The following is a 21,689-nucleotide window of genomic DNA, read 5'->3' on the forward strand; positions in this document are numbered from 1 at the left end:
CAGCTTCCCAGGTCCATAGGTGGTTGCACCACACAGTTTTGAAGCAGGGGTGGGTCGTTCTGCCTTGTCATTACAGTGGAGAGGATAGCTCAGGCTTCAGCTGTCCGTGGAGGCCAGTGAGATCCAATCTAGGAACCTCTGGATTTGCCCTTTCTGGACACATTCTTTAACCCAGTAGGAAGGGACGTTTCCTTGGCCCACAGCTGCATCAGTGGCCCCAGCTGCCACTCCCCAGCACTCCCCCCCCACCCAACTGCCCCAGCTGACCTGGAGCACCCACTGAGCTCCATGCACATTGCAGGCTGTCCCACCCCAAAGGAGGAAGATGGGCACACCAGTCCTCACCTGTGACACAGAGACAAGGCAGCTGTTGAGGAAATATCAGGAGCTGATGTGGCAGGTGGGGCGAAGGAGCACTCAACAGACACGTCTTGTGGATCACCTCCCGCATCTGCCCTGGCACCTGGTGCCCAGGCCCACAACCGCTAACTCCCACCACTCCTCAGACCTCTGCAGCATCGCTCCCCCAGGAAACGGCCTGCCCCCTCAGTCATGCCCACTCAGACGCCTGCCCACTGGGTTGGTCTCTCCAGCGACTGTGCTAGAAATGGCCCTGAATCAGCAGCTGCTCCCAGATATTTGCTGCTGAGTGACACCTACCAGGGGGGTGGGACTGACAGCAGTGTGAGCGAGCTGGGGGTGTCCTGAGGTGGCCTCGAGAGGATGGACCAGCACCTCCAAGGGTGGGCGGCTCCCCAAGGCTCTGCATTGGGACACCCTGCCTGGAAGCTCAGCAGGCTCGCCCGCCCCACAGGGAGAGCCCGAGCTCTGGTGGCCAGCCTGGCTTAGTGGAAAGGGTCCCCAGCCCAGCCCGCCCCTGCTCCAGAGCACTGGCTGCACAGCCTGCCCCAGGGACGCCACTCCTTGAACAAGCCCTCCTCTGAGCACCTTCCCTTCCCCATCTCCCTCACAGCACCACGCAGGGTGGGCAGGGCGTGCCTCCTCATTGCAGGGATGTGGAAATGGGGCCTGGAGATGCGGCATGGCCTGCCCAAGGAAGCCAGCAGAGTGTGGTGGCCAGGGGCGCACTATCAGGAGTTGGAAAACCTGGGTTCCAGCAGAAGCCCCTTGGCCCCTCTGAGCCCACGTCCTCTCTGTGAGACAGTGATGCCCGACAGATGCTGTGCCCACAAGCTGCCCTGTCTCCGCTCACCCAGCAAAATTCTCCAGGTAGGAGGAATGCAATCACCCCCATTGGATAGATGAAGGTCTCCTCCCTGCACGTTGAGGCAGGGGGAAAGGTCTCCTTGAGGAAGGAAAGAAACCTCCTTATCTCATGCACCTCATCCTGATGATGTGTGAGACTGAGTCCAGGATGTTGAAGGTCTGGGCTATTTTGAGTTTATGGGTCTATAAGGCTGTCTCTTGGGTGTGGGGCTGCAGTCACTGTCCATCATGCAATTTGTTGACCCCATAGTGGGTCTGGGTGGGTCCTGGGAGACCCAGCTCCAGGCCTGACTCCACTGCTCCCTGGCTTGTGACTGGGAGCCGAGCCTTTCACCACCTGGGGTCCTACAGTGGCCTTCCTGCTTCACCCACAGCCCTGTCCCTCTCTCACTGCTGTAGGCCTTAGAGTGAGGACCCTGAAAACAGACTCAGAGACAGTGCATCCCAGCAGCCAGACCAGATGGCACCTCTTTGTTTTCTGCCAGTGGATGTAAGGGCGATGGTGGCACAGTATCCCTCTGGGTGCCTCAGGAATGTTCCAGACCCTTACAGAAGCCCTGTGAGGTGGGTAGACAGAGACTTCCACCCCATCCCAAGACAGCAAAGCTGGCTCTGAGGGCACCCAGCAAGGAGGTGGCAGAGCCAGATCCAGAACCCAGGTCCTGAACTGAGAGCTCGCTGTACCTCCTACCTGGCTGCAGCTCCCACGAGACCCTCCTCCCCACACTGCCCTAAGCTCGGCCCAGTGCTTAGTCAAGTTAGTCTTGGTTCCAGCCACCTGTTCATGGCTCCCTGACACTGCTGCCCTGCTGCCCCTGTGCCACTGGTCGGCTGTGACCCTGGCCCATGCAGGTCTCCAGGCTCTGTCAAGCTGGTCTCATGGCAGGTACAGAGTGCAAGTCAGGAAGGGCACCCTCATCTCCCTGGGTGCCATTTCAGGGAAGTCCCCTGCATCCTGAGACTGAGGGCCAGGGAGAAGGGGCTAATTAGGTCAGCACAGGGTGAACAGGATGGGATCCCAGGTCTGTCTGGCCCCAGGGCCACCTCCGCACAAGGCATGATCCCCGTGCCTGCCTGATGTGAGCAGGGGTGCAGAGGCCAGGGCTGTGCTGTGCATGGTGAGAGGGAATGGGTGCTTCATGGTTTTCTGAGTTCTTACCTGTCTGGGTGCACAAGGCCTCTGCACCCACCCTCCCTCATCCCTGCACCATCGCTTCCTGCCAATCTTCTACAGCCCCCAGAATCATCCTCTCTGTCCACAAGTTCTCACATAGTTGGGTGCTTTGTTTTCATATACCTCATGTCATTTACAGCAAGACTTACAAAAGAGCCATACAACAGCAGTTTAAAAGAGTAGCCAAAGGTCATGGTAAGAATTCCCACAAACTCACATCTGAGGGTGCCTGGGCTTCCCAGCAGCAAAAGCAAAGAGAGAAAGATGACAAGAGAACAAAGATGAATTAGGCCCCCTACCTCCTACCTTTGCTGTTCACGGGGGCTCCAATACTTTAGAAATGACTATTTTCTCCTTCAAGGGAAAATGGAGGATTTGTTGTTTTTCCACAGATCCAGGCAGCTGACAGCCTCTCATAGACATGGTTTCCAATCCTCTCCAGCCTCATCTCCTGGGGCTCCATTCCTTCCCAGAGACCTGAGTGTGGCCCACCAGGTCTTCTTGCTTTTCCCTGGATCAAATCCAAACCCACCTGCTGACTCTGGTGCCAGCCCCGCCTCCCTCACACCGCAGGCCCACTGTGAGGCAGGCCATTGCAGGCATTCTTACAAGCACTGAAGTAGATTTTTTTAAAAATATAGTGTGCATGACCGAGGAGGAAATGAAGGCTCAGGGTGACTGAGGGACTCGCCCAAGGCCACGAGGAGGTATGTGTAGGGCCAGGATCCAAGTCCCTGAGCATCTCACCTGCATGTCTCCCAGGACACGGAACCAGTGCTGTTACGGTTTACTTTGTAAAGCTAAGTCTTGATTGCTGTCTGGGACCCCCTTGAGGGCAGGGATGTTGTGGGATCCCAGAGCCTTCCTGGTGTGGAGTTAGGTTCCTGGGAGATACTAACAAGGCTGCCTGGGAATAACCCTGTCCAAGCAACAGAGCCCAGCCCTAGCCTCAGAGAGAAGGGGTGGCCTCCCAGCACCCTTAGCCCCAGCTGAGGACTTTGTTCACACAGCCAGGGTTGTTGGCTAATAACTTGGCTGTGAGTGACCTCGGTCCCCCTCAAGGCTACCAAAGGGCCGGCTGGCATTGTGCAGCAGGGAGATAGGAAGTCCCTGGGATAGCTGGGCCTCATTTGGGTACATGTGCCTAGGCTGGGCACATGCAGGTCGTAGAGTGTCACAGTCACCTAAAAGCAGAGCAGGGTGAAAGCTGCTGTGGGCTAATATCAAAGGCCTCATGTGTCTGCACCCAAGGCCTTTGCCACCACAGCAGATGAGCTGCCCTGGTCACCCTGTGGATGCAGAGAGCCTGTCCACCTCCTCCAGCCCGGATGCACCCACCTGGTGTCCATCCCCGACTCCCAGGGTCTCCTCTGCTGCTGCCAGCCTTCTCCAGGCCCCATCCTGGCTGTGCTGTGGGGAGAGGCAGGCGCCTGGTGTGGCCCTGCTGTTCTCAGAATGCTGAGCTGGGCTGTGTGCTGTGTGCTCAATAAGCTGGATTAGGCTTGGGGCCCAGCAGAGGGGCTGGCAGGGGGAGGTTCCCAGGGGCCCAGGGAAGGCCTGGCTGACCCAGCCCAGGCCTGAACGTGGTCTCATTTCTCTGAGGCTCTGTGACAACTCTACCTGGGGCCAGGGGACTCATGCTCAGCTGTGAGCAGGAGGAGAGACGGGCTGACCTGAAGCCCCTGCCCACACATTTGTGTCCTGCATTGTTTAAGGGGAGGGGAGTGAGGGGTCCTAGTGGGAGCTGGAGGTGGTGCCTGGGCCCTGCATGGGTGCTACCCCACTGACCACCCTGGGACAGGCCTGTAATCTCCTGGTGCCCTCCTGGGCTTCTACAGCGTCCCTGATTCTGTGACCTGTTAGGTTGATTGTCCTCAGCGTGGGGACAGAGTTCCAGGCTCCCAGCCCTGCCCCTTCCGCCTACCCCCAAGTGCTGCACAGAGGGTTCTGGTGAGAGGGGTGCTGGGGGTGTGGGTGCTCTGAGATGCAGGGCCCCTGGGCAGTGTGGTCCTGTCTCCATGGGGAGGGCAGGGAGCCTGTTGAGTTGCCCCCAAGCAGAGTGAGAACCACAAAGCTCAACAGACAAGGGGTTCTCCACCCTGGGGCAGCCCCACCTGGGGAGTCCAGGCCCTGCTTGCCCACCAGGGACTCTCCCTACTGAGAAGTCCGGCCTGCGGAAGAAGGCTATAAGGGCTGCCCACCCAGGGAAAACCAAGTCAGGGGCCGTGCCATGTGAGGTCTGAGCGGGGGTTGCTGCTGGTCACCAGTGCCCCATGGGACAGACATTGAGCGTCTCTGACCTGGAAACCTTTGCCCAGATGTACCCCAGGAAAAGGAGGACAAACTAATCGCTTTTGCTGTTCCTAATCTTAATCCTGACAGCGATCTCACTGCTCCCTGGGCCAGGCGGGAGAGCAAGGTGTGAGGTCAGCTAGCTTGGGTCCCCTGTGTGTGACCTAGGGCAGCCTCTGAAGCTCTCGGGAGCATGCAGAGCCAGGACCCTGTCTGGCCTTCAGTGGCTGCATGGAAACATCCCCCCTAGACAGGGATGTGAGGGAGGCAATAGAGGCCTGCTAGGCGTTGACGTGGGCAGCCACTGGGCTCATGGAGGAGGTGGGGAGATTGGTCAAATGCCCAGATGGTCCAGGCTGGGCAACTAGCTCCAGCCATTAGCACATACAGGAGGTCCCAGCACCCCTGGTGCAGGGATCATGGGAGAAAGTGCGGCTGGTCCAGGACCTGCCAGGCATCTGACGTGTCTGCCCTCCAGCTCTGGGCTCCCAGATGGGCGGCCGGAGGACCCTCTGCTCTCCGGGTTTCTAGAGCCAAGGCTACCCACCCTCCATGCTGATCCTCACATCCCTTGTTGCCACAGACCCTGCCTCTCACCAGCCTGGGGTTCTGAAGGTGATGAGTGGTGAGATCACGGAGAGTCATGGTCTCCCTGAGCCCCTCTGCATGGCCAGGGGACTCACTGGAGTAACAGGACCTTGCCTCCCCTGCCATTGAGGAGTGACGGGCTGGCCTCACCTATTATTTTTGAGACAGAGTCTTGCTCTTACCCAGGCTGGAGGGCAGTGGTGCCATCTCAGCTCACTGCAACCTCTGCCTCCCAGGCTCAAACGATTCTTGTGCCTCAGCCTTCTGAGTAGCTGGGACTACAGGCGCCTGCCACCACTACTGTATTTTTAGTAGAGACAGGGTTTCACCATGTTGGCCAGGCTGGTCTCAAACTCCTGACCTCAAGTAATCTGCCCGCCTCAGCCTCCCAAAGTACTGGGATTACAGGCGTGAGCCACCGTGCCTGGCCTGGCTTCACTTTACACAGGATGAAACCCGAGCTCAGCAGGTGCCTCATAAAGGCAGGAAGGAACTGCGCTGTGATTCTGGTCTTAAGTGTCTAAGACCCAGACTGGGGACCTGTGGAGCCACAAGGGGAAGTGCTGGGCTCCCCCAGGGATCCCTTTGGTCCAGCCAAGCTGTCATGCTGTGTCTCCATCACCTGCCTGCCCCCCCGAGGCTGAGCTCCCAGGGCCTGCTCCTCACAGGAGCCCTTGGCACAGGCTGGTAGCACACGGGCTTCAGCCCTTCCCAGTCCCCACCGCGGGTCGATCAGAGTGTCTCCTTGACATGACTCACTCTCGGCACTGGTGAAGCAGCTTTCCACTCCAATTAAAACTTTAAAATAGCCTCTCCACATTCAAAATAGTTTGCCGCTCACACACAGGAGCCAGCACCATCTGGCTTCCAGTTTGCCACTGATTTTAGACAAATCTGGAATCTATTTTTACCCATCTCCCCAGGCCCTGGATGAGCAAGCTGTCAGGAGCAGGACGGTGGTCAGCTGGGCCCCGGAGGGACAACAGAGGGCAGCTCCGGGCCTCTCACCCCCGCCTGGGTTGGCCTAAGGAGCCCCCACGTGACCTCCTGGGCCATGAGCCAAGCGGGGCCTCAGAGAAACCTCAGCATTTCTGGCAGTGGAGGCCCCTTCCGACAGGGGTCTTTGTTTCTATGATGCCCCACCTCAGAAGCCCTGTCTGAGGACCCCAGGTTGCTGTCTCTGTTCTGTGACCCTCTCCACAGCAGCCCCTGCCTACCCCCGGTGCCCACTCTGGCTATCTGGTGCCCCCAGTGTCTCCTACTTCCCCCTTGTACTTTGCCCTTGCAGCTGGAGTATCCCCAAGTGGAGTGTCCCCCGAGCCCACTCCATCGAGTGCTGGCTGTGCCGGGTGCCCTTCCTCCTCAGGTTTTCCCATGTCCTTGCCATCAGGATGTCGCAGGCACCCCGTACTGCCCGGCCAGCCCTGCAGCAGGCACCAAAGTGTGTCTCCTGAGGGACACTACCTTCCTTGGTAAACCCAGGGACCAAGAGTATGGCATTTGTCCCATCCAGGCCTGGTAAGCATCTACCCTCTGTTGGCCAGCCCTGCCCTCCCTGCTTTCTGCCTGCACTGGGCACCTCGCGCTAGCTCTACCCACTCACTAGCTACACAAAACCCACTCCTGGGAAAGACCTTCCTGCATCCTGCAGAACCTGTGTGCGGGCCAAACTGGGCATCAAACAGCAAGACCCCCATTCTGTAGGGGCCCAGGCCCCCAGCATGGGGTCCTTCCCCGTGGCCTCTTTTCTCAACCACACAGCAACTCTGCTGTCCCTGCCTTCAGCTTAGAGCAGCACTGCCCACTCTCACAGGCGCCAGCTTTACTCTCTCTGCCCAAGGGCCCCCGAAGGGTCTTTGAGCACCTGCCCCTGCCTCGCGGATAGCACATTCTCCAAGCAGCAGAGGGGTCTTGCTAAAATGCACGTGGGATCATTTTATTTGGCCTTCAGTCATTGACATTGGCACTGAGTCACCTGGCACTGAGTCCCTCATTTCAAGTGGGAGCACAACGCTGTCAGCATGAGGTCCCTTGTGACTGGCCTCCGCTTCACTCCCACCTCCCCTCCTGTGGCTCCCAGTACACACTCCAGGGTGCCTGGCACCTGTGCCCCTGCTCAGCCCCCAGCCTGTCTGCACCTGTGGCCTCTCACCCCATCCCACCTCACTGGCTCTTTCCTCTAAAGGTCTTTTTGCCGCTGACATCCCTTATCACCTATGTGGTTACAGCTCCCACAGGAGGGTGCGGGGCCCACAAGGCTGGGGCTGTGTTCACCCTCACAGCTCAAGGTTCCCAAGTGCCACAGGGGGTCATGTGGTCAGAAGGACCAAGTCCTGGGCCCAGCATGAGTGACCAACTATGAGGAACCTTCCAAGTTCAGGAATGGGGGTCGAGTCAGGTGCAGTCGGTCTGACCTGGGACCTGCCTGCAGGGACTGGAGGGACAGCAGCAGGAACAAGCCCACAGGCTGCTAAGAAGCAGGATGGAGCCCAGCTGCCGGCCCACCCAGGGGGCTCAGGACTACAGGGGAGAACACGCCCCAGCGTCGCTCTGCTGCCCTGGCCTGCAGATGGAATCTGCTCCCGCAGCTTTTTCACTTTGTGGATACTAACACTCCAAACATGAGCTTGTAATATGTACAAACTCAATCATTCTCCACCTTAAGCCAAGTGACAGAAGCAGTGCCACCGTACAAGGTACACCCTGGTGCTCACAGAGGACGCTGCTGTGAGAGAGAATATCCCCACCCCATGCCTGGCAGAGCACCTGTGCACAGGCACGTTATGGTTCAAGACTCATTCTAAAAACCAAAGTCATTTAATAGTGCTACGGGGTTTCTCTTAAATGGCAGGCGAATTCACAGTTACCCAAAACAGTAATTCAAGCGAGGATCTGCTAGGCTGACTTTTATCAGAGTCAAAAAAATTACCCACTAGGGAATTTTGCCAGACACTAAGCGATTCATTCATTTGCTCCTGTGATGTTTCACAATATTCTCTCCACCCCTCCCCTCTCTCTCTCATTTGCCAAGGCTCCCATGTGCTGGGCTCTGAGCCAGGCATAGAGGCTACAGGGCTACAGGGATTGTGAGAGATACTGTGTCCTGCCCTTGCTGGAAGGACAGGGTCAAGATACTGCAGTAGAAAGATCTGTGAGACTCTGCAGGCCTGCAGGTGGGTGATCAGTGGTGCCAGGACAGGGATGTAGGGTAAGGGTGGACAGGGGAGGTTTTCCTGACCTCCTGACCCCGATCAAGGGGAGGGTCAGGTTTATTTCTCTACCATAATGCAGCAGTGTAGCGGGCTCTGGAATCAGGAAGACATGGGCTCGTATCCTTTTCAGCTGGGATCCTGAGCCCCTCAGCCTTGGTCTCCCCATGCGCAAGCCTGCAGAGTGGGCAGGGAAGGTGCATGAAGAATGTTTGGCATGCCACGCAACGCATGGAACACTCATTCCCTTTCCCATCCTGGCTCGCCACTGGCAGGGCCTGTCCCAGCCTCTCGTAGCCCAGTCCTTAGGAGCTGGGGCATGGGTATTGGGGGAACTACCACCAGGGCAGGAAGACACAACCAGGGACAGGTGGCCTGTGAGGAATGGGTGGGGAGGCGCTGCTGGGCCCACCAGGTATGCTCAGGAATCGTGTGAACCCCATACCCTGCTTCTGTCTCATGGCTGAAAACCCAAGAGCCAAGCTTATCTCTCCAGGTTCCCTGAGGGGGAAGGCAAGGAGTCTACTCTCCTTTCTAGGGCAGTGGGGTGGCGAGGCCACCACCCACACAATTGGCAAGCCTTGCCCAATGACCGGGTCCTGCCCACAGGTCCACCATGACTGGAGAACTGTCCAGAGGCCCAGGAAGGGTAACCGGGTAGGCAGGTGGGAATAATAGAGGGGCTTCAGAGCCAAACTGGTACAGGTCCCCATCCTGGCCGGAGCAGAAAGACCTGTGCACAATGACAGCCCAGAAGGGAAAATATTAACATTTTCCTTCTCTGCCTGGGAGAAAGCCTACTTCCCATTCTGTGTCTGCTGCCTCGGCCCTCTGTAGGCCCAGCCAAGGCTTGCCTTGGCTCTCCTGCTGGACTGTGGTCAGCTGGACAGGAATCTGCCTCCCCGCCAACTGGGAACCTTCCCAGGCTCTCCCTACACTTGGCCTTCAAAAGTGGGCATGTGAGCTGATGGCCCTGGGTCATCTTAGAACAGGTCACACCGATGAGCACATGCCTGACTGCCTGTTCCCTGTGAGTCCCTGCCTGGCACAGGCCTGGGCAGGGATCAGGAGGCAGTTGCTAAGGTCTGATATTAAATGCCCATCAGGCAGGGCTTTCCTAGCTTTGTGATGAGAGAGGGGTTGCCCTGAGTTCATAAAAGGGCTACTGACTTACTCAGATGCTGACCCCAGAGGGTCCTTCGAAGGCCCACCAAGTGCACCCTCCGAGTCTGGCTAGAAAGAACCCTGCCAGGGCCGGGTGCAGTGACTCACTCCTGTAATTCCAGCACTTTGGCAGGCCGAGGCAGGTAGATTGCCTGCGGTCGGGAGTTCAAGACCAGCCTGACCAACATGGAGAAACCATGTCTACTGAAAATACAAAATTAGCCAGGCATGGTGGTGCATGCCTGTAATCCCAGCTACTCAGGAGGCTGAGGCAAGAGACTAGCTTGAACCTGGGAGGTCAAGGTTGCGGTGAGCCAAGATCATGCCATTACACTCCAGCCTGGGCAACAAGAGCGAAACTCCATCTCAAAAAAAAAAAAAAGAGAGAGAAAGAAAAGAAAAGAAAGAAAGAACGCTGCCAATCAAAATGTCACAAGGCAGAGGGAGGCTGGAGCCAAGTGTGGCATGCACATGGAGAGTGCGGTTACCCGTACAATTTAATGCCATGAAATGCTGTTCCGGGCCAGGTGATCCCTCCGGAAGGGGAGTGCAGGGGGGTGCAGGGTACAGGGGTGACCTCGGCAGGCTGAGGCCTCGGGGCTGGGCCTCCACTTCCTCACTGACCTTGTTCAGTTGAGAAAATGGGACTAGAAGGGCTCTGTAAAAGGTAACATCACAGGTAAATGTGAGCCGTGGGCCACTTGGAATCCTTTATCTAGAGACACAAGATCCGCTATGAAACAGCACTTGCTGGCACTCCCACAGGGCTACTGTCGGGGACACCCGTGAGTAAGACACTCAGCCTGACCTCAGGGAGCACAAAGGCCAGTGGGGAATGGTTGAAACAATGGATTAAATGCCACGCGGTGGTGTGCCTGGGAGCTGGGGTCCCAGCCAGGAGGAAGGCTGCCCAAGAGAGGCCTTGGAAAGCCATGGTGATGTCCCTGTGGGGTTCTGAAGGATGACAATGGAGCTGCCAGTACCTGAAGGGTGAGGAAGGGGTGTTCTAGAAGGTACAGCACTGGCAAAGGCATGGGGGGTTGAAACACAGTGTCACTGTTCCAGATTCCCAATCCAGAAACCACCTCCGAGCACCTTGTTCCCTCAGACCCCTGGGGCCGAAGCCATACCTGATGTGAGGTGAGGATGGCTGTGGCGCCCTGCGAGGATCTGTGGGTGCGTGGAATGGGCCTGCACCACTAGCCGTGGGTCCTGGGCTCTCGGGAATCATCCAGAGGACCCTCCTCTCTGCCCTTCTAGGATCTGAGGACCTAAAGGCTTATGATACGTCCTTTCCCAAACTTGAAAGAAATTTAGAACTCACCTGACTTTTCTTTTCTTTTCTTTTCTTTTTTTTTTTTTGAGACAGTCTCACTCTTTCGCCAGGCTGGAGTGCAGTGGCGTGATCTTGGCTCACAGCAACCTCCATCTCCTGGGTTCAAATGATTCTCCTGCCTCAGCCTCCTGAGTAGCTGGGACTACAAGCATGCACCATGTCTGGCTAATTTTTGTTTGTTTTGTTTTTTTGAGACAGGGTCTCACTCTGTCATTCAGGTTGGAGTGCAGTGGCGCAATCTCGGCTCACCGCAACCTCCACCTCCTGGGTTCAAGTGATTCTCCTGTCTTAGCCTCCTAAGTAGCTGGGATTACAGGTACGTGCCACCACGCCCAGCTAAGTTTTGTATTTTTAGTAGAGATGGGGTTTCACCATGTTGGCCATGCTGGTCTTGAACTCCTGGCCTCAAGTGATCTGCCCACCTCAGTCTCTCAAAATGTTGGGATTACAGGTGTGAGCCACCACACCCAACCACCCTGACTTTTCTCCTGAAACCGGAACAACCCCAGATTCTTTGTGGTCTTGGAGAAAAGTGAAGATGGAGCAGCCAGCCTATCCCTGTAGGAAGAGAGCTGCCTGCCCCAGTGTACCCTGAAGGACAAAGGACACCCTCCGTGTGGGCTTTGTCTGGCCAGCCATCCCTCATTTTAGGCTCTACTTCTATGATCCGGCTCAATCAGAGCCCACAAGGTGGAAAACATACAGCATTTCACCAGGAGGAGGGTCTGCCCTGTCTGAGGAGCCAGTGGCAGTAGAGATTTCCCCAATGCAGGCATGGGTGCTGCTGGGAGCATCCCTGCACAATCACAGTCAGGGCAGGGCTGGGGAGAGGGATGGAGTTGCAGTGGGGTCCCCACAGTGGGAGAAGCAGCTCCCTCTGTGAGATCGGGAAAGATTGGGGGTGATGATTTCTACCTTCTGGGGACCGCGGTGCATGGCTTCCATATCCAAGTCCCTGGCTTCCCAGGAGGGGCCCTGGTGGGGCTGCAGCCATGGTTACCACAGAATTTGAAGCTGAAAGGTAAGACACTCCAGGGACTTACAGAGATCTTTGAGGTTGGGATCCTGCCCAGGGTGAAGGTGAGGCTGCCCCATGTCCTGGCCTTGGCATGTACCCACCGCAGGAGGGGGCCTCTGCAACTCTCCAAGGAGGTCACCTTTACCTCCCTGAGGGAATGAGAGGATGAAGGCCATCACTTTTCTTGCAGGCCACACAGACCTGGGTTTGCATCTTGGCGTGGCCACCTACCAGCTGGGTTATGCTGAGCAGCTCAGGAGACTTCCCTGAGCCTCAGTTTCCACGCTGACACTAACAATCCTTCACAGGTGCTAACCAGGCTGTTGGAAGGAGTAAGTGGTCTGGTACCTGAATAGGCTCCCTGGAGGTTTGGAGGTGGGAGCAGCATGGATGTCCTAGTTACAGAGCCCTGGTCCAACACCTTCTCCTAACAGGTGCTAAAGCCACGGCCCGGCCAGGGGTGGGAACGCATGTGTCCCATGACCTTCAGGCAAGCGGCTGGCTTTGCCTACATGGCTCCTTTGCACACAGTGGGGGCTGAACCCTTGATGTCTGAGAGCTATGTAAACAGCCTTTCCAGAACTGCTCCAGTTCCTGCTAAGTGAGGAGTGGCTGTCAGGAAGAGTCCCCAGGGGAAACATGAGCCTCTGGGCTAGCCTGGGCTACAGGCACAGTCTGTCAGGGCAACACCACACTCCTGCCCTCCCTGCCCCTGATTTCACAGCAGGAGCTTGGGGAGGGGCCCTCATGGCAGGCTAACACCAGCAGGTTTGGCAGAACCCAGCCCAGGGCACAGCTTCCGTCACTCAGGGCTGACTCTGTCGCCATGTTCCCCGGATGCTGGAGCTGCAGAAAGGAATCGTGACCAACCCCAGGGGGTTGTGCTTCTCATAAAACAATTCATTAGGCACTTAGACTTGGAGCTGTTTTGATGGCTTCGTAAACACAGATGAGCCTCTCATGTCTGATAAAAGACTGCAAGACGGCAGCCAGCTGAGACACTCATTATCTCAGAAAAGCCAAAACTGCTTACTCAAGACAAAGCAGTTTTGGTCTCGGGTGGGGAGGCAGTGCCTGGGAAGCCTCCGGCGGTGGCTTCTAGGAGGGACAGGGAAATACAAACGCATTATTATGTCATTCAGTGCTTCCCATGTGTGTGTGTCCCTGGTAGAAGTACAGCATAATCTGGTCTGTGGGCTGTAAGGAGGACAGTGGGCCTGAGAGGGTGGATGTAGGAAAACAGTGCAGGTGACAATGGGGTCAACATGAAGGGTGGCCCAGCAGCCTCTCACCATCCTTGGCACATGGGGCCAACTGCACCCAACCCCCCAGCACTGTGGGATCTGGGATGGACAAGGTGCACACATCTGCTGAGCTGAGGTGGGTAGGCACCTGCACGCTGAGTTTCCCAGCAGCCGGGAAGGCGGGCACATCTCGCCCAGCCTCAGGCCCCAGGGTGGGATTCCCAAGGCTGCATTTGGGTACTCCAAGCCTGAGCATATCTGGGCAGGTGTGGGTGGTGGGGTGGCCTTCCCACCCCACAATCATGCTGCCAACAGGCCAGTGAAGCAGGCTTGGGGCAGGTCTTGGATGCCCAGGGTTTAGCCTGGGCTCTTGGCCTGCAGTGAGCTCTAGCCTCTATCTTCCCACCCTGCCCTTGCATTTCTTGTGGGGCCTGGAGCTTGGTCCCAGCTCCCAGTCCGGCCTTGGTCTAACCTCCTAGTTTGGGGGCTGGGTCCCCCAGCTGGAGCTCACCCAGGCACAAGCACTGCCCACTGTCCCCAGCCAGCAAGATGGCTCTCCTGAACCCCCTTCTCTGGACTTCACTTCTTCCTCTGTAGCGGCCTCCATTTCTGCACAGCTCCTCTGCTCTGGTCTCCTTACTCCCACAGCAGGCCACCCCAAGCTCCTAGAACTGCACCCCTGGCCTAGATGTACCACCCTGTGGGACTGTCCTGGGAGAAGGCTGTTGCAGTCAGACTTGTGTCTGGAGGGTGGAGGCCTGGAGGAGCACGCACACTTCTGGGTAACACTCCCCAGACAGAAAGAGGGAAGGCAGGGCCAAGCACTATCCTCCTACCACCATCGAGACACCCTCCTGGCTCCCAGTCATAGCTGTGTGGCTTCCAGATCGGGGTGAGCGGCTGACTGCCATGGCTGGGTTGCTTAGTTTACAACTGCAGTTACCCACTTCGCCTACCACCAGCTTGGCACGACCTCAGCAGGCTCAGCTCTGAGGCTCTTCTAGCTCAGGGAGCCCTCGACTGCAGCCCCCCACCACACACTCTCCCCTTGTTGTGCACAGCGTCTGCTCCCACTGCATCTGGGGAGTGAACCCAGGGAGGAGGAGCAGCAGCCACTGAGGGCCAGTGTGGCAGCTGTGTCCCTACTGTGTGGGTAGAACTCACCCGCTGGGCTAGCTACTCAACTTGGGGCCCCGACCTTCTTTATTGAGGCATGAATAACTGCAGACTGTACCAGAGTCCACACCCAACTCCAGTTTCCTCCAGACAATGAAGAAGAATGTCCTTGCCCAACAACGGCTGAGTGAAGGAGATGATTTGAGAACCCGTAAGTTAGCTGGGGGGCGCTGGCTTTGGGAAACACCGTGGAACCGCAGGAAATGGAATGCTGACCCTTCAAGCACCCCTGATCACCTACTCAGGGACCCTGGGGCTGGAGCCAGGGAGCCCCGTGCCAGGGAGGTGGTGGGGGCGGGTACTCACGTTGATCATAGCATTGGATGTGATGCGGAAGAGGGTGGCCCGCTCATTCACCGCCTTCAGCTTCTCCCCACTCTCGGATGGGATCTTGAGGCCGTCCAGCTCCGTCAGGGAGCGCTGGAGCGCAGCGCCATGCTTGGCGATGAGGTCATTGCACGTGCTGAGGTCATCTAACTTCAGGGAAAGATTCTTCAGGGTGTAGTGCAGCTCGCTCTTGTCAGCTGGGGTGGTAGCCTCGTCGTCATCCCCAGAGTCATCTGTGGAAGAAAATAGAGTTGTTATGGTCATTACGAACAGATGTGGTACCAAGAGGTCTGCACAGCCTGGTCAAGCAGGGCAGGGTGGATAGCGCCATTCAAAAAACATCACTCCCCGAGATGGTGCCCATTCCTGTTCCTGGCCAGGGTGAGGTGCCTGGCCCAGCTTTCCCAGGGTGGGATGAGGAAGGGCCCACCTGAGTCAGTGGGAAGGACCGTAAAGAGAGCCCAGCTTGAATGGCAGGGCCAGGACTGGGCTTTGGAGGCTGCAGGACTGCAGGCACCCACCTGCATGCAGGGCACCAGCTCCCTATGTTGTGGTGTGCAGGGAAGGATGGACTATGCTGGGTGGAGAGGTGGAGACTGCTCTGCGGGCACAGAGGCCCCTAGAATGGAGCCCGAGCTCCTTTCTTGGCGTCGCAGGCCTACCCCAAGCCAATCACTCCCATCCAGTCAATCTCACTTTGCTCTCTGCTCATGCCCATCCCCCAGCCACACCAGTCTGTCCCTTGTTCCCTGCAAAGGCTTGAGCGCTCCTGTTTGGGGCCTTTCCCGCCATGTCCCCACTGCCTGGAACCTTCTCATACCTGCCCCCACCAGAGGTCCCACCCCACCCACCACTTTGAGGGCCAGCCCAATGCCACCTTCTGTCCAAACTCTGCCAAAAGAACCTGGGCAACATGACAAAACCCTGTCTTCTACAAAAAACCAGAAAAATTAGTCAGGCATAGTGGCATATGCTGGTGGTCCCAGCTACCCAGGAGGCTGAGGTGGGAGGATCACCTGAGCCCAGGGAGGTGAAGGCTACAGTGAGCCATGATCGTGCCACTGCACTCCAGCCTGTGTAACAGAATGAGACCTTGTTTCAAAAAACAAAACAAAACAAAACAAAAAAACCCAAAACACAACAAAAAACAAAAACAAAGTCTGACAAAAGACCCCATGTCACAGTTGAGGCTCCCCTGTCCCTGCCTTCACTGATCTCGCTGCAGGAACACAGCCATTCTCACTGATGGAATGCCTTCTGTGTGCAGACATGCTGTGGCCTCTCAATGGCCTTGCAGAGTAGGGACCAGGCCATCCCCAGGCGACAGATGAGGAAACTGAGGCTCTGAGAAGTGAAGTCATGCCCACGCTGCCTGGCTGGCCACCCTCTTCCTTTTGGGCTGCTGGGGCCTCCATGAGAGGGGCAGGCTTTGCCCTCTGCTGGCTCCCACGCCCCCTCTTACCTCTCTCTCACGCAGCTGCCCAGGGCCCTTTGACCTCCCTTTCCTGCCATTCAGCCTGCATCCAAGGGCATGGGGCTGTGGGCATCTCTGGGGGTTGGCGCATCACAGTAGGTCGGGCAGGAGGCAGCTGGCCTAGGGCCACATGACACCAAGAGGCTGACACCACCCTGTGAGTCCCAGAGCCTGTAACTGCCAAGGGGTTTCTGAAATGCCTTGTTTAGAAATAATCAGCAAAAAACTTTTTTTAGATGAAGAAAATCTGTAACCCAAGATTTAAGATATTTTTGAAAAAGAATGCGTATTGTGAGAGAATGTTTCTTCCCACGGCAGGCAAGGTACGTGGAGGTGGACGTGGCTGAGTCACACGTGGTATCCATGGCAGGGTCAGGCCAGCCGGTTGTATGGGGCCTGAGCCGACGGGAGCTGAGGAGGGTGCTCACGGCATACCCTGTCCCCCTCTGGTCACAGGGGCCTTGGGCCAGCATCCAGCCAGGAGGCAGGGAGCCTCCCATCACAACCGCAGCCCCCAAATGACAATAACTTGTTATTCAAATGACCGCCTGCCCCTCTCACGGAGGCCGCAGCAGCCCGGAAGGAAGACAGTGGCCAGACAGGCGGCCCGAGCATGGCTTCACCTCTCAGAGTCTCGATTTCCTCATCTATTGCTTGGGGATGGGAGAGTCCCTACCCTGGCAAGGCCATTGAGAGGCCGCAGTGTGCCTGCACACAGAAGCCCAACTGTGACCCCCAGACATCTGGAGGCCACACAGGCTGGGCCAAAGTCTGGGCCACTGGCTCCGTCAGTTGTTGCTCTGGGCCTCACGGTGGAGGGCAGTAGACAGTGACTATTCTTCCCTCCCTGCAGCCAAGAAAATGCAGGTTCCGAGAGGCCAAACCACCAGCTTAGTGCCCAGCTATTGAGGGGCAGGGTTGGGATCTGAGTCCAGCTCTGTCTGTTCACAAGTCTTCCTCTCTCTGGATCGGCCTCAGAAAGGCTCTAACGGCTGATGTGTACCACACCTTTCCAGGTGCCAGGCTGTGGGTGAGGCGCTGCCTCAGTTAATGCCTGTGATGACCCCACGAGGTAGATCTAGGAGCAGAAAGGTGCGTTGAAATTGCCCAGGGCCACGAGGTGAGGGGATTCCTGAGCAGCCAGGCCTCTGGCTTTAGAGCCTGTGCTCTTACCACCTGTCCCTGAGGCACGTGTCATCTCCCCAGGTTCAGTACATCTAGTAACCAGAACGGCCAGCCCCCTATCCATCAGAATGGCCCCCAGCTCAACACGGGGAGGGCCTCAACGGGAACATGCCCAACGCAGAAGCGGGTCAGCCCAAATGTGACCCCTGCTCTGTAAGCAAGAGCTGGTGAGAGGCACAGTCAGTCTAACCATAAGCATCCTTCTGTGTGGCGGGTGGAAGCAGGTAGCCACATTTCTGTATAACTTGCTTTTCAACAGTACACCTTAGTAAGCAGCCCTTAAGGTCCAAATTCAGGTCCCCAGGGACACAGGGACATGCTTGTTCTGGCCTCAAGTCACTGGCCATGTTGTTGGGGCAGGATGGGAAGGCACTTGGGCCAGCGATTACCCACGAGCACAGTCTGTTCTGCAGAGACAGGCGGGGAGAGGTCCCCTCAAAGGGATGGAGAGATCAGGAGAAGGAGGGAGGGTAGGACGAGAGAGGGAACGAGTAAGCGAGTGAATGAATGCTTCGAGGCCCGCCTAGGCCCGTGAATTCCTCCCGGGGTTGGCGCGTCACACACGGGAAGGCAGGGTTTGAAGAAGGTGGGGGTAGGGGGTGGGACACAGAGGAGCAGGTTGGAAAGGGGAGAAGGTGAGGAGCCTCTGGCACAGACGAAGGAGCCTGGCTCTTTGTCCTCTGGCAAAAGAGAGCATGTGGCAGTTGACAGCAGTCCATGGGAAAGAAGACTGGTGGCAGGTGGAATCACAGGCGGATAGAGGGACAGAGAGGCCAGGAAGGGGTGGGCTTGGGCAGGAAGGACCCCTGCACCCAGCCCAGACACACTGATGGTGGCTCCCACCCAGCTCCAAGGCCATGAATGACCTGTCACAGGCACGCTCCCATGCGTACCCACCCACGCACCACCCCCTCAAGGGAAGGTGGCGTCACCCACCTCCCATGTTCTCACAGCAAGACAAGGATGCTGAGACACACACTGAGCAGAGGGGTGTGGGCCTCACCCCAAGCCCAGGCAGAGGCAGAGCTGAACAGTGAGGCAGCTTGGCCTCCACATTAGTAAACTCTGGCCACCCTGAGTCCACAAGTCTCAGTTCAGAACCGAGAGAGAACAATTTCCTGTCATTTTAAGCCACTTGTCTGTGGTAATTTATTACGGTAGCCCCTGGAAATTAAGACAATGACTTGAAACAACACACATTTTTTTTTTTTTCCGTTTTTTGAGACAGAGTCTCGTGCTGTTGCCCAGGCTGGAGTGCAGTGGCGCAATCTTGGTTCACTGCAACCTCTACCTCCCAGGATCAAGCGATTCTCCCACCTCAGCCTCCTGAGTAGCTGGGATTACAGGTGTACACTACCACGCCTGGCTAATTCTTGTATTTTTAGTAGAGGGGGGGTTTCACTATGTTGGCCAGGCTGGTCTTGAACTCCTGACCTGTGATCCGCCTGCCTCAGCCTCCCAAAGTGCTGGGATTATAGGCATGAGCCAGGCAAGAACACACACTTATTATCTTACAGCTCTGGAAGTCAGGAGTCCTGAAATCCAGGTGTTGGCAGGGCTGCATTCACTTGGAGGCTCCAGGGCAGAAGGTGTTGCTTTGCCTTTTCTAGCTTCTGCAAGCCACCCTCACTCCTTCATTCATAGCCCCTTCCTCCATCTTCAAAGCCAGCAAACAGCATCTTCTACTCTCTCTGATCTAGTGATTGTGCTGGGCCCACCTGGGTAATCCAGAAGAATCCTCATCTCAAAATTCTTCGTTGTATCTGCAACATCCCTTTTGCCATCTAAGGCAATGCCTCCACAGGCCCTGGGGATTAGGACATGGACATCTTCACACCGAGTCGCTGTGGCTGGGCTGCACACTGCACCACATTCTCACTCACACTGATCGTTACAGTCCGATTTACTGCCTGGGAGACGTCCCTGGATGCTCTCGAGTGGGTCACTGAGACTCCCAAGGCACAGAGACCTCACAATTCCCTCTGTCCTTCCTGCAAAGACTGGCACATTTGCCTTCCTGACCAGGTTGTCTGCACAGAGGTGGCAGCCTGGGGTGGGGAGGTGGCGGTTCTGGGCCAGGCAGTCCTGCTCCTGACTCCACATGGCCTTGGGTAAGTGTGCTGGTCCTTACACCGGGGATATTAGTGGCTACTCTGGGAAGGACGGTAACCACCCAGTGTGTGGCCAGTGCAGAGCTGGGACTTAACATACACCAGGGCCCTAGGCCCCTAGCCCTGTCACCTTCCACTGACACAACTCACTTTTGCACGTTATAACTGTCTTTTTTTTTTTGAGATGGAGTCTTGCTTTGTCACCCAGGCTGCAGTACAGTAGCACGATCTCTCAGCTCACCACAACCTCCACCTCCTGGGTTCATGGAATTCTCCTACCTCAGCCTCCCGAGTAGCTGGGATTACAGTCACAACACCTGGCTAATTTCTGTATCTTCAGCGTAGAGATGGGGTTTCACCATGTTGGCCAGGCTGGTCTCGAACTCCTGACCTCAAGTGATCTACCCACCTTGGCCTCCCAAAGTGCTGGGATTACAGGTGTGAGCCACCATGCCTGTCTAGAGTTTACTTCAAATCACAGAGGCTTGGAACCAGGGGAGCCCGTTTGTTTACTGTGCCCCCACACCCCATTCCCCACTCAGGGCTCTCTTTGACCCCTGTAATAGGTGGATCTGGCTAAGGAGGCCACAGGGTAGCCCCTCAGGGCTGGGACCCCTCTATCATCGGGAGGCTCCTAGGAAGGAGTGGGTTGCCATGGAAACACCTAGTGCAGGGGAGCCAGGAGGGCTATTTTTAGAAGTGGAGCTTTTTTCTCATCTTTGGAGGAAAACAGATCAAGTTTCTCACTGGGGAAGCCCTGTTGGGGGCAGCTTTTTGAAACCAAGAACCTGAAAGGCTGCATAGGCTGGTTATGGATTGGGAAGGAGGTGACCCGGTGGTGGTGTTAGGGCAGAGGCCCTGTGGCCACCCCCCTGTGCACTGCTTGCTTATTTCGGGGAAACTAACTTTGCCCTCACCTGCCCATGAGCTCCTCCAGGGTTAAGGCACAGATGTCCAGCAGGGACCCATCCCCTCACGTGTCACTAGAAAGGAAAGCAGCCCTGAAGGGTGGAAGGATGACACTCACCCCGCTCACTGCACCCACACCCAGTACTGGCTGGATGAGTTTTGGGGGACGTGCTGCTAAGAGGGGTCCTGGCGGGGGACAGGCTGGTGGGGCCTGGGGGTGGGGAGTGGCAAGAGCAGGGGTCTGGTGGAGGATGCTGGGAGCACTCGCAGGGTCCTGGGTGGAGAAGGACATTCAGACAGCCCATGTCCAGCAAGGCTGGAGCAGCACCCACCAGCGCCCTGTATCCTTTCTCCTTCCTGGTTCTTCAGCCCATCCCAGTGCCACATGTGGAGGCCCTGCACCCTTGGTGCTGACTTGGGCGCTTTCCCACTCCTGCACCGCGCTGCACATATGCATTGTGGGATTTCTTTCTTTCCTCCTCTGCCAGAGCCCCAGTGTGGGTCACTTCAATGGTGCAGTGCCTGGGACCCTCAGGCTCCCTCCTTTGGGCTCCCCAGCACTGGGGCCCTTCACCAACCTCTGGCTAACTGGAGTCACATTTGGGGTATCCAAATATTTAAAATAATGTGATGTAATCCCAGCACTTTGGGAGGCCGAGGCAGATCACCTGAGGTCAGGAGTTTGACACTAGCCTGGCTAACATGGTGAAACCCCATCTCTACTAAAAATACAAAAATTAGCTGGGTATGGTGGGTATGGGCACCTGTAATCCCAGCTCCTCGAGAGGCTGAGGCAGGAGAATCACTTGAATCTGGGAGGCAGAGGTTATAGCAAGCTGAGATTGTGCCACTGTACTCCAGCCTAGACAACAGAGACTCCGTTTCAAAAAAAAAAAAACAAAAAACAGAATGTGGTGGCTTCTTTGAGGACATGGCTCAGAACTTGTTCATCTCCTACATGTCCACAGACCAGGCAGGGCCCTGGGGGGAGCAAAGAAAGAGAAACCTTGCCCTGCTCCCCACTCCCCACTCCCCACAGCAGGTGTGCCTGCATCAGTGCAGTGTAGGGGTTGCTGTGCCGGGGGCTGATATCCAACTGTCAGTCACCTGCAGGATTCGCTCTGACCCGTGGACCTCCCTTGGGCCCACAGTGTGATTAATGGAGACGGGCACTGCTATCCCTCCCCTCTCTGCAGAGCTAAGTTCAAGTATGCAGGACTGGGAGTGGGCAAGGCCTAGTCCCTGAGCCCTGGCA

At 56.7% G+C, this 21,689-nt stretch overlaps 1 protein-coding gene across 1 annotated transcript in view; it reads right to left on the minus strand.

Moving 5' to 3' along the window:
* Positions 1-21,689, minus strand: part of OSBP2 (oxysterol binding protein 2) — a 144,776-nt gene that overhangs the window by 22,665 nt on the left and 100,422 nt on the right. Inside the window, exon 3 of the mRNA XM_017868937.1 lies at positions 14,735-14,988. Coding sequence (XP_017724426.1) covers positions 14,735-14,988 — 254 coding nt within the window. The remainder of the gene's footprint in view (positions 1-14,734; positions 14,989-21,689) is intronic.

This window comes from Rhinopithecus bieti, unplaced genomic scaffold (genome assembly GCF_001698545.2).
Source record: "Rhinopithecus bieti isolate Rb0 unplaced genomic scaffold, ASM169854v2 scaffold_4666, whole genome shotgun sequence".
In the NCBI taxonomy this organism is placed as follows: Eukaryota; Metazoa; Chordata; class Mammalia; order Primates; family Cercopithecidae; genus Rhinopithecus; species Rhinopithecus bieti.